Source organism: Anolis carolinensis, chromosome 3 (genome assembly GCF_035594765.1).
Source record: "Anolis carolinensis isolate JA03-04 chromosome 3, rAnoCar3.1.pri, whole genome shotgun sequence".
NCBI classification, from domain to species: Eukaryota; Metazoa; Chordata; class Lepidosauria; order Squamata; family Dactyloidae; genus Anolis; species Anolis carolinensis.
The window spans coordinates 191,128,684-191,141,246 of record NC_085843.1 but is presented as its reverse complement, the minus strand read 5'-3'; the positions used below and the strand labels follow the sequence as shown (position 1 = coordinate 191,141,246).

The window sequence follows — 12,563 nt, the reverse complement described above, 5'->3', positions numbered from 1 at the left end:
AATGCGCTTTTGATCTACAAGAGGTAGATTTCCTGGGATATCGTGTCTCGCCACTAGGGCTCACCATGGACCCGGGAAAGGTTGCAGCAGTATTGGAATGGCGGGCGCCAACCAACAAGAAAGAGGTGCAACGCTTCTTGGGGTTCGCGAACTACTACCGCAAGTTCATTCCAGACTTTGCCCGCTGGTCTGATCCAATCACCAGCTGCATCCGTGGGAAGCAGCCTTTCCGCTGGACAGAGCAAGCTGAGAAAGGATTCCAACAACTAAAGAAATTATTCACGTCACAGCCAATCCTTCAGCACCCAGATCCTGAAACCCCTTTTGTCGTACAGGCGGACGCCTCCGATGTGGCAATTGGGGCTGTACTCTTACAACCAGTGGGAGATCATCTTCACCCTTGTGCCTTTTACTCCCGTCAACTGACTGCACCAGAGAGAAATTATACTATTTGGGAAAAGGAACTTTTGGCCATAAAGGCAGCCTTTGAAACTTGGAGACATTGGTTAGAAGGGGCCAAATTTCCCATTGAGGTCCATACTGATCATCGGAATCTAGAGCATCTAAGGACTGCCCGCAAGCTAAATCAGAGGCAACAACGCTGGGCTTTATTCTTTGAGCGTTTCAACTTCCAAATCCACTATGTAACCCCAGCCCAGACCAAGCAAGCAGATGCTCTGTCACGAAAACCGGAATATGCTGCAGGGCGCAAAGAGACCTTTGAATCCCAACTGCTGCAGCCCGAGAACTTTGCCACGCTCACTGTGGGGAATACCAAATCCACTCCAATTGATTCAGCTCCCTCTACTCCAGGGCCCCTTTGTGCTCAGGAAATCAGGGCCAGTCAACAAGCAGATGCTTGGGCTCAGGACCAACTTCGCCAAGGACTACAGTTTCCCTTCTCGCTTAAGGATGGGTTACTATGCTATAGAAACCATGTCTACATTCCTCCAGGACCGGGCAGGGAAAAGGCACTTCGTCTGTGTCACGACTGCAAGCCAGCAGGGCATTTCGGACTATTTAAAACCATGCATTTGATCCTAAGAGATTTCTGGTGGCCCAAGATCCGCAAGGATGTGGAAAAATATGTCAATTCCTGCCCAGTATGCCAGCGCTCCAAGATAAGAAGAGAGAAGCCCTCAGGGCTTCTGCAACCCCTTCCTACCCCATCTCGCACATGGGAAATAATCTCTGCGGATTTTATCACTGATCTACCACCTTCCTGTGGATTCACCACGATCCTAGTGGTGGTGGACCTTTTTACCAAGCTCGCCCATTTCATTCCCTGCGATGGCCTCCCCACGGCCAAGGAGACTGCAGATTTATTCCTTCAGCATGTTTTCAGATTGCATGGTTTGCCCAAAAGTTTGGTCACAGACCGTGGGTCTCAATTCACCTCTCGTTTCTGGAAAGCACTACAAAAACTATTGGGCATAGACTCTCGTTTATCTTCGGCTCACCATCCCCAAACGGATGGGCAAACTGAGCGCACCAATGCCACTCTGGAACAATACCTTCGCTGTTATGTAAACTACCAGCAGGACAATTGGGCTTCCCTGTTACCGCTGTCGGAGTTTGCCTATAACAATGGTGTCCAGGCTTCAACTAAAGAAACCCCGTTCTTTGCAAACTACGGCTTCCATCCACGTTTCTTTCCTTCTATTGTTGAAACCTCAGAAGTTCCCGCAGCAGAGGACTGGCTGCAGGAACTCACAGCGGTGCAACAACTTTTGCTCCAGCAACTAGACCAAGCCAAGGAGGACTATAAACGCCACGCTGACAAACATCGCCAGCCGGGCCCCGAAATCAAGGTAGGAGACCGGGTTCTTCTGTCCACTCGCTTTTTGCCCTCCCATCGCCCTTGCCGGAAGTTAGATGCCCGTTTCATTGGTCCCTATCCGGTGGTGGCGCAACTTAACCCCGTGACTTTCAAACTCCAACTTCCGCGCTCTATGCGCATTCATCCAGTGTTCCATCGCTCCCTGCTCCTTCCGGCGGATGGTGTGCACCCTGATGCAGACCGGCCGGCCCCCCCTCCTGTTTTGGTGGATGGGGAGGAGGAGTTCGAGGTTCAGGACATTTTGGATTCTCGCTTTCACCGCCGCCGCCTGCAATATCTCATTGACTGGGTGGGTTTTGGCCCCGAGGAACGCTCATGGGAAGACGCTTCCACAGTCCATGCCCCCGATTTAACCCGCCGCTTCCATCAGACCTACCCCACCAAGCCGCGGCCTCGCGCCTCGGGGAGAGAGCTCTATTTTGAGAGGGGGCTTGAGGAGGGGGATAGTGTGATGACTCATGGGCCATGTAGTCCCGTTCCTAGTGCTGTTGTGTCAGATAAAGAAGAAAACTTGGGTTTTCCACCATTTCAGCCAGAAAGGGAACTTTCCCAGCCAGAATTGGAGCCCTTGCACCTGCAGGAGGTTTGTCTTCCAGAAATCTGCCAAACAAGCCCTGAGTCAAAATCTCCCCCATTTTCTCGCCGTAATTATTATCAACAACAAAAAGGAGTTCAGCAGGCTAATCGCAGAAGCCTGAGAATCGCAGCAAAGCATTCAGATGATTAAGCCAGCTTCCATGAGAAATTTTAGGGAGTCATACATCTGGACACAGAGATTGACTTTCGTTTCTGGTTCCCCAGAGAAGTGTTCTTTGGTGGGAAAACGAGACCCTATTTAGGTTCCTTGCCCCTTTAGGAATCTTGCGGAGTCAATTCGTCAGCTACTGGAGTAGTGTGTGTGGACAGCGCTACTCCCGCTTCCAAGCCTTGTTCCTGTTTCCAAGCCTCCGCTCCCAGCCTTGTTTACTCCCCAGATCTTGCCTTGCTTCCCGGACCTTGCCAAGTATTTACCACGGATCTTGTTCTTGCTCCTCGTTCCTTGTTGCCTTGTTTCAAGCCTTGTGTTCCAAGTATCAAGTTAATTCCTAGCCTTGCTCAAGTTTCATGGACTAAAGGACCTTGTCAACTCCCCTCACTTTGCTTGGCAAGTGAGTGTTTCAGTTATTGGATTACAACTTTGGACCTTAATATTTCATATTGGACATTGTTTCTTTGGACTAATTTTGACCTTCCCTGAAAGGTCTATTTCTGAACTATTTCCTACACTTGCTTTTATTAACCTTATATATTTCCTTAATAAAGATATTAGATAGATTCTGGCCTCTGTGTATGGTTATTGGTGCTCTGCAGCCTGGGTCGTGACAACATCCCAAAAAAAAGTAAGACCTAGTAGAAGTTTTGCTGAATTGCTAACTATAAGGCCTCCCCCGAAAGTAAGACCTAGCAGAGTTTTTGTTTGGAAGCATGCCCAGTGCCTGCCAAACAGAACACCAGAGCATGCAGGATTGGTAAATGTACATACCAGTTGTACATGGAAATAATGGTAGTAACAAGAAATTCTTGATAGGATTCACAGTTTGTCTGGTTATGCTGGTTTGTGGTGACAACTACTGTACAGTAAATAATAAATGTTCATTTTTTTTTGTTCAACAATAAATGTGAATTCTTCTTCATGGAAAAATAAGACATCCCCTAAAAATAAGACCTAGCACATCTTTAGGAGCAAAAAATTAATGTAAGACACTGTCTTATTTTCGGGGAAACACGATATGTCAATCCTCTTGAATTTAGTGGAATGCATGTACAATTTTTTTTAAAGCTTCACTTCTCTGCCAAGTCAAATACATTCAAGTGATGGACAACCATGGCTCTCTAGATGTTTCCGATTTCAATTCCTATCAGCCCTGGTTATCATAGACAGGAATGAGGCATTATTGGAGATACAGTTAAAAACAAATTCTGCTTGAAACCATCACTCTAACATGGCTGAGGCCTAACTTCAAAAAGAGAAAGTGATACACAACTTGTTATTACTGCTGAGTCAAGCTTTCCCCTTTATTGAGCCAATCATTTCCTATGATTACAATGTATACAGAGTCTTTCCTCTTTTTATTGACCCAATAAATTCCTACAATTAATCTAATCTGACAGATTGGACATCTTATACTTCGGTTTTCCTGGTTCAATAGTCCTTCAAATATTTCTAAGTAGTACAATAAACACAAGCATACAAAATGATAGCCATTACATGTCATATTCTACCATTTGCATTAAACTGGTGAATTAATTTTATTTATACGAATATTCGCTTTAGTGAAGTATAATCAGTGGTCTCAAAGGGAGTCGCTGCCACATGCTATTAGAATATTTATGTCCTATCCTATATCTAAGGCAACATATAAAACCAAAGCAGCATGTGATAAAACATATTAAGCAGTTTCAAACAATTCAAAAGAATAAGAATAATTTCAAAGACTAAAAGCATTTAAAAATTACAGTATCTACATGAGCAATTGAGGTGAAATCAATTAGACTCCAAAATACTATCTGTCTGTTCATCTTTTAGGTTATTTTTGGCCAACCGCATCCCCTTGTACGAACCTGCCCAGGCCATGAAATCTTAAGGAGAGGCCCTTCTCTTGGTCTCACCTCCATCTCAAGCTTGGTTTGTGAGAATGAGAGAGTGGGCCTTCCTTCTCAGTGGCTGCCCCACAAGCCTGGAACTCTCTGCCCAGGGAAGCTAGAAAGGTCCCCTCCCTGCTGTCCTTCCAGCGGCAGGCTAAAACTGTTTTAAAGATGAAGGTGTTTAAGACCATCAAGAGCTGCTGTGATTTTGTGATGTGATTTTATATGCATTTATAGTTTTAACCTGGATTGTTTTAATACTAATTTTGTTTAATACTGTTCCAATATTTGTATATTTGTATATTTGAAGTTGTATTGAAATGTTTTTAGTTGTGAGACACTTTGAATCTCCACATGGAGAGATAAAGCGGGATATAAATAAACATAATAAAGAAATAAATCTCAATTTCCTTCAGGAACAACCGTATTGATATGATCCAGCTTCATTCTAACAGTATATGAAATTACATGTACCCCTAAGCTGTACTAAGGTTACCAGTTGCAAACAACATAATTTGGATTGTGTGACATACTGGAAATAAATGTAAATACCTAAGCATATCTAATGTATTAACCAATAACACAACTTCAATTCAACATATTTCAAATTAGCTCTAAGAATACAAAACATTTTTCTACAGTTAGTAAATTATTTCATTTTCTAATTCAAAAACTAAATTCAAAGATACATCACTTATTTACTAATATAAGTTCAATCAAATACTGTATGAATTTTTAAATTAAAATCAATAGAATAAGCTTTCAAGTATGTATGATTGTGCACAATAGTGTAATATGATAACTATTGGTATTGCAATTCACAGTACATGCTGTTTTATTTATAGGTTACAGTAAATACTCCTATATAAGTCAACTGCATGTATAATTTGAAGACAAGTTTGGGGGCTAAATTTATAGATTTTGTTATGACCCATGGATACACTGAAAGTAAAACTTAGGAGTACACTTAAAACTAAGTGGCGCATAAGTAGGGGAGTCTGTTTGTGCGGGAGTGTGTGTTGTTATTGTGAACCCTGCCAAAGTTGTTGCTTTTATGCCCACAGCTTCCAGGTTTAAAGGTGTCCATGACAAAGAACCGTAGTCCTCATCTTTTCTGGCCCAAGCAGCATTCGGAAGCAACATGGCCTTTGAGGTTTAATTGTTGGATTGATCTATCTGCCCATTCTATAATAGCCCCATTGTTGATGTGTTGCCATTATTATACTGCACTTTATTGTCCATTTCAACTGTGAAATTACCTTTCCCCATTTCGGAACATTCTGCACTTTGCCCGGGATCTATGAATTAGTCTCCTGTTTTTAACATTGTATGCTGCATGTTGATTTTAATGATTGTTTTTTACTGATGCTGATGTTTTTATTGGGATAATTGTGTTATTGTTCTGTTATTGTTATTTGATTGTTGTATCGGGCAAGGCCCCATGTAAGCCGCCCCGAGTCCCTTCGGGGAGATGGGAGCGGGGTATAAAAAGAAAGTTGTTATTATTATTATTATTATTATTATTATTATTATTATTATTATTATTATTACATGGAAGGGCTTACAGTTAACTTCCTATTAAAAATGGCCACCACTACTCTGCTCCAACAGAAGTGTCTAAAATAGCAGTGAAAAGAGAGCACATGAGCCAGCATATTTTCAGCATTAACCTGTGGACAAGTTGAGGTTGATTTTTGGTCAAAAATGTTTTGACTTATTCACAAGTATATATGGTATATGCAACAGCAATACCTCTCGTTATTATAAGTGAAAAGCAACATACAGATACTAAAATATTACTGATTAAAACTGTTAATCTCGTTTTTCCATTCAGCAAAGTTAATTCTATAACTGAAATAAGGTTTTTGGAGAAATTCTAAAGCCACTATAACAAACCTCCATTTTTAAGTAGAGAGATTTCAAACTGGCTTTCTCATTTTACTATCAGACTAATGAAGAGTTCCTAACCAGGGGATCCTGGAAAGATTTCAAGGGAGCTGTGAGTTTGAACTGAAAAAAACTCTCACCATCTTTATTTTCTCTGACCTCTAATTGATATCTAGCATTTCCTTCTCTTCTAGCTCCTAAGGTACAGACAAGATGTATGTAAGAACAAGTACATTTTAAGTGTAACTCCATCTATCTATCTATCTATCTATCTATCTATCTATCTATCTATACACACATACATACACACACACACATACACACACACCTCTCTCTATAATTTTGAATAGCATAGGGAAAGGGTAACACCTCTGTAGTGTTGTTGGATGTACGTCGGATGTCTGTAACTTGAGGATTGCAATAAATTACAGTAGTACGTATTCATTTCATATATCATAACAGTTATTACATATCTCAAGAAATCACTAATCATTAATTACTCATCCATACTTTGAAATTAAGGTAGTTGTTAGACCCATTGCTAGATCACATGTAATCACAGTCCAGCTGTGAACAAAAAGACATGTCAATGTTGAGTATCATAAAACTATGTTCTGCTACATTCTGAGAAGGGGTCCTTGGTTTTCACCTTAAAAACTGGCTGGCCATGAAACAAAAATGGTTAAAAACCTTTGGACTAATGGGAATGCTTTATGAATATTTGCTCTAAAACAGGACAATCAGTGCCCTAACTTCTTAAACCACATTTTAGAAATTAAAAGTGCTCCTCGTCTGCTTTCCATATCATAGAAAAGTGTTATGTTAAGAGCATATTGAGAATGTCAATGCACTAAAGATCTATTCAAACAAAAGCCATAGAAAAGGCACTGGAGTTATTCCATTTGGCAGTGACTGCAGACAGCTTCTGCATTGAGTGTGCAGTGTCTACCAAAGACAATCTCCAAATATTAAGTGTGAATCCAGGTATTATGCTTTTTCTTCCCATATATTAAAAAAGCTACATGGGCTACGGCTATACAGAAGCACTTTGAGTAGTTGTCACATGGAAACTATAAGTAAGGCTTTAATAGGTGGTAAAATAGTGCATATATCTACTTGTTAGATATTTTAGCTGCAACTCAGGTGATATAAATCCTAACTTAATCTGACATTAATGTAACATAAAATGCCATTATACCAGTATGAAGACAATGTATAGTCTTCCCATTGTTTCCAATAATATTTTGAATTCTCAATTGCAATATGACATTCCTCAACTAAAATTCACAAAATAAAAAATTAAACATTCCTTGATATAACATTTAGAGCATAGCCATCAAGGTTGATTTTCTTCTTTTTCATGGCATTTGATTCTGTTGATTCATCCAATTCTTTGCATGCCACATGGCAGCTACACTGATCCCCAAAGCAGACAGACAAATGTTAAATTATTAAAACTGGACAAAGTCCTAAACTGCATTATTTCATTAAGAAATAAGTAGTGAAGTACAAGACCAAGTTCAAAGTTCTTATCTGGACCTGGCTTCATTCTTTCAACCTTAAATATGTACAATATTCAGTTTTGTGACTGAAGGAAAAGAAAATCAGTACATTGCTTCACCATACGCTTAAAAATCACTTTATAAAATGTCATATTCCATTAAGTCTGTAGATTCATCACAAATACAGTTTAGATTTTAATGAAATCTGACCTTACATGGTTTATAAACATTATTGGGATCTTTCCTAATGAGCTAAAAGCTTGAAATTTGGTTCAAGAAACCCTGGTCAATAACATAATCTAATGGTGTGAAAAAATACAACTGTTAATGGCTCTTCTCAACATATATTTTAAAATAAACAGGAAGTCATGTCATTATTTTAAAATTTTGAATTGCCTCTAAATCCATGGGAATTTATTCATCATTTCTGAGTTATAAACACCTTTCAGTTATTTTCCCACAATGAAATGAGAATTTTCTGAAGGAATGATCAATGCAGTATTTTATAATTCACATGAGGCATTACCAGGGTGTTTCCTTGAGCAAATGACCATGTAAGGTAAGGTGATGAACATAGCAATCAATTTCTTGTGTACTAATTTTTAAGAAGAGCATGTCCACAAGCAATTCTGTATATCTCTAGGGCTGTAGGGCTCAGCCCCTTTCAGCTGGTTAGGTAGAAATAAATATTTAACTAAGGCTGGATCTACGCTGCCCTATATCTCAGGATCTGCTCACAGATTATTTGTTTATTCCAGATTATCTGGCAATGTAGATCCAGCCTCATATAATCCAATTCAAAGCAGATAATCTGGGATCAGATCCTGGGATACAGGGCAGTGTAGATCTAGCCTAAGGAAGATATGCTCTATCTTGAATGTCAATTGTGGGGTTTTTTTATACAGAGCCTCAGGCATTTATAACGTGAGAGTTATCTAACTACGTAGTTTTAAAAGAAATATCATTGTGGTTTGTTTTAGTGAATGCATTTAGCTTTATAACTCTCAGATTAGTAGCATTGCCTCATGTTTAAGCTACAACCTCTTTTCCAGAGGAGAAAAGAAACATTATCTGGTAATTGAAAATATGAGACTTTCAGGTTGAAAGCCTAACTTTTTCCAGGTTAGAATACATCCATCTCTCTAATACTTAGTGGATTTCAGATGGTCTCAATAAACCAACAAAAATCCCCCAATATATGCAAGTCATACTTCTGAACATTATACATATGGTGTCTCCATATGGCCTTTATTCTACCCAAACACCACTGAGCTCCAAACAGAATAGGAAAAAAAAACCTGCATGTGAACAAGAGAAATCCCAATCTTTATTATGATCTTTACTTCCTATGCATCCTGTCATTGCATAACCAGACTACTGGAAATGGAAATAAAAACATTTGCTTTTACATAATCTACACATCTGAGGAGCTATGCAAGTGAAGTAAATCCAAAGTACTGTTTTCTACTGATATATTAGAGGATAACCTTTCCCATCCACACTTTTTCCTTCCTTCTCTTTCCTTTCAACTAGAAAAGTAAAAAAAGAAAAGCTGTTTATAAGAAAGCTTGCTTGAGTTGCACACGGAGCCCAAATGCACCAGAAGTTTGCCTGGTCTTTCCAAGCTAAGAGTTGAACTTCGCCAACTTTAAATAAACACTGCGAGGACTGAGGTATCAAATGATTTAAGGCACAAAAAAGGACTGCAGTGCGTCAGAGACAAAAGCCAGCTCCTAGCCTCACTGCATTGCCATGTACTGAGGGAGGGCGAAAGGGGAGGAAGGGGGCGAGGGAGGAGGACAGGCTTATCCTGGCACTGCCCCGAATGCGGCATCATCATCATCGCATTGGCAAAAGAAGTGCTGGACTGCTGCCCTTCAAGCGGCGCCACCAGGAGTTGCAGGAGCAGCAGGACTTCTTGGGCACTGCCCTTCAGAGCCCTGTCTCTTGCCAAGAAGGGGAGAGAGGAGGGCCTTGAAGCACTCCTCCTGAGTCACCATGGTAGTGTCACAGAGAAGGGGGTGAAAAAAGCTTTCCACACACAAAGACACTTTGGGCCATGGGCACACACTCCCCTCACGTACAAATCCAAGAAGTCTGCCTCAAGGATCTTTGCCCCCTCTTTCAAACCTGTGAGGAGAATTTGGGGTCACATTTCCCCCAGGCACTCAACTTTGGGGGAAAAAAAATAAAGACTGGGGGCCCTTCCAGACAGGTCCTATATCCCAGGATCTGATCCCAGGTTTTCTGCTTTAAACTCGATTATATGAGTCCGCACTGCCAGATAATCTGGAGTAAACAGAAAACCTGGGATCAGATCCAGGGATATAGGGCCTGTTTGGAAGGGCCTGGAGTGGGTTCCCACAAAACACAAACATCACTGCCCCTTTTACACATTTAGTCTCCCCTCCCCAATCTCCTTCAACTTTACCTCCAAAGAGGGCAAGTAAATACACTGAAAGACCAGCCATGAAGGTTAAAAAAAGGCAAGTCACTGAAAGGCCAGCCATGAAGGCAAAGAAAAGAAGTAACTGAAAGGCCTGTCACAAAGGTAAAGAAAGCAAGTAGGTAAAAGGCAAGCCATAAAGTCAAATAAGAGAAGTAACTGAAAAGCCTGTCACAAAGGTAAAGAAATAAAGTAACTGAAAGGCCCGCCATGAAGGCAAATAAGAGAAGTAATTGCAAGGCCTGTTATCAAGGTAAAGAAGTGAAAAGCCTGTCATAAGGTAAAGAAATTAAGTAACTGAAAGGTCTGTCATAAAGGGAAAGAAGGCAAGTAAGTAAAAGGCCAATCATGACATCAAAGAAAAAAAGTAAGTAAAAAGCCTATCATAAAGGTAAAGAAATAAAGTAACTGAAAGGCCAGCCTGAAGGCAAATAAGAGAAGTAACTGAAAAGCCTGTCATAAGGTAAAGAAGGCAAGTGAGTGAAAGGCCTGTCATAAAGGTAAAGAAATGAAGTAACTGCAAGGCCTGTCATCAGGGCTTTAGCCAAGGGGGGAGGTTTGGGGGTTCAGCCCCCCCCCCCGAAAATTTTCAGGTTTTTTTTAAACTGGTTTACTCATGAATTTTAATTAGTTAACCAAATCCCCATGAGTGTCTACTCAAGTTTATCTGTCTTGAGTGTCCACTGGGGTTTATCAATGGAGCCTAATTTCTAAATTATTTTGCGTTATGGAACTACTCTTCATGATTTGCTAAAAAAAGTTTCAAACCCCACCCCCACCCCCATTTTTTCTGGCTATGGCCCTGTTTGTCATAAAGGTAAAGAAGGCAAGTAAGTAAAAGGCCAGCCATAAAGACAAAGAAGAGACTGAATGATCTGCCATCATAAAGGTAAAAAAGAGAAGTAACTGAAAGGCCAGCCATGAAGGCAAAGAAGGCAAGTACAGTAGAGTCTCGCTTATCCAACGTAAACGGGCTGGCAGAATGTTGGATAAGCGAATATGTTGGATAATGAGAGATTAAGGAAAAGCCTATTAAACATCACATTAGGTTATGATTTTACAAATTAAACACCAAAACATCATGTTATACAACAAATTTGACAGAAAAAGTAGTTCAATACACAGTAATGCTATGTAGTAATTACTGTATTTACGAATTTAGCACCAAAATATCACAATGTATTGAAAACATTGACTTCAAAAATGCATTGGATAATCCAGAACGTTGGATAAGCGAGTGTTGGATAAGTGAGACTCTACTGTAACTGAAAGGCCAGCCATGAAGGCAAAGAAGTTAGTGAAAAGCCTGTCATGAAGGTAAAGGCAAGTAACTGAAAGGCCAGCCATGAAGGCAAAGAATATAACTCACTGAAAGGCCTGTCATAAAGGTAAAAAAAAAAATCAAGTAACTGCAAGGCCAGCCATGAAGGCAAAGATGGCAAGGAATTAAAATGGACTAAGCAGAGTTCTTTCACAAATGTCATGACTAATTCCATTCAAGACACAGAAAGGTCAAAACAGTGGGATTTGTATGCGAGGGAGAAACTCTGAGGTAATTGATTGGGTTTAGAAAGTCCCTACAAGAACACCTTTTCAAACGGAAGTTTCTATGAACCTGTTTCGCCGCCCCCCTTTCCCTCCCTGGGGCGAAACCCCTCCGCGCCCTCATCTGAGCTGTCTTTCCCGCGCGAAGTGGGGGGGGGGGTGCCTTTTGTGCCTGCCCGTACCTTGCGGTGGTCGCCCTGCTGCGGCAGCCTGGGGTCGCTCCAGGTGGTGGTGCGGCTGTTGTGGTCCACGAAGAAGGGCCAGCCGGTCTGCGGGTCGATCTTCACTTCCCAGCCGGGCGGCAGCGGCTCCCGCTCGCCCGCCCCGCCGGCCTCTGTCGGCCGCAACGCCGGGGACTGCGCCGCCGCGCTCATCCTGCTGCTGCTGCTCCTGCTGCTTCTGCTTTGGCGGGAGCGGTGAGTCCTGCTCCTTCCTCTGCCCCTGCTGCTGGTGCGCCTCCTCCTCCTCTTCCTCCGGCCATGCACTGGCAAAGCAAGCGAGGCGGCCCCACCCGCCAGGCCCCTTTATGGCTGGGTGGGAGAGAGAGGGAGGGGACGGCGAAGGGGGTGGAAGTGTCTGGAAATAGCCGAGGAGGAGAAGAGGAGGAGACAGAGGCAGCTGCCCGGCTGGAAACTTCTGGGCGCCTCCTCGCCTCACAGCTCCTCCTTGAGTCACGCTCCCGCTACTATTATGATTATCATCCCCACCCGCCGCTATC

The 12,563-nt window shown here is 41.7% G+C and overlaps 1 protein-coding gene across 2 annotated transcripts in view; it reads right to left on the bottom strand.

Moving 5' to 3' along the window:
- Nucleotides 1-12,219, bottom strand: part of bag3 (BAG cochaperone 3) — a 32,552-nt gene extending 20,333 nt beyond the window's left edge. For both annotated transcript variants that reach the window (XM_016992246.2, XM_003218615.4), the window contains exon 1: nucleotides 12,028-12,219. In XM_016992246.2, coding sequence (XP_016847735.2) covers nucleotides 12,028-12,219 — 192 coding nt within the window. The remainder of the gene's footprint in view (nucleotides 1-12,027) is intronic.
- Between the last annotated feature and the right edge of the window lie 344 nt (nucleotides 12,220-12,563).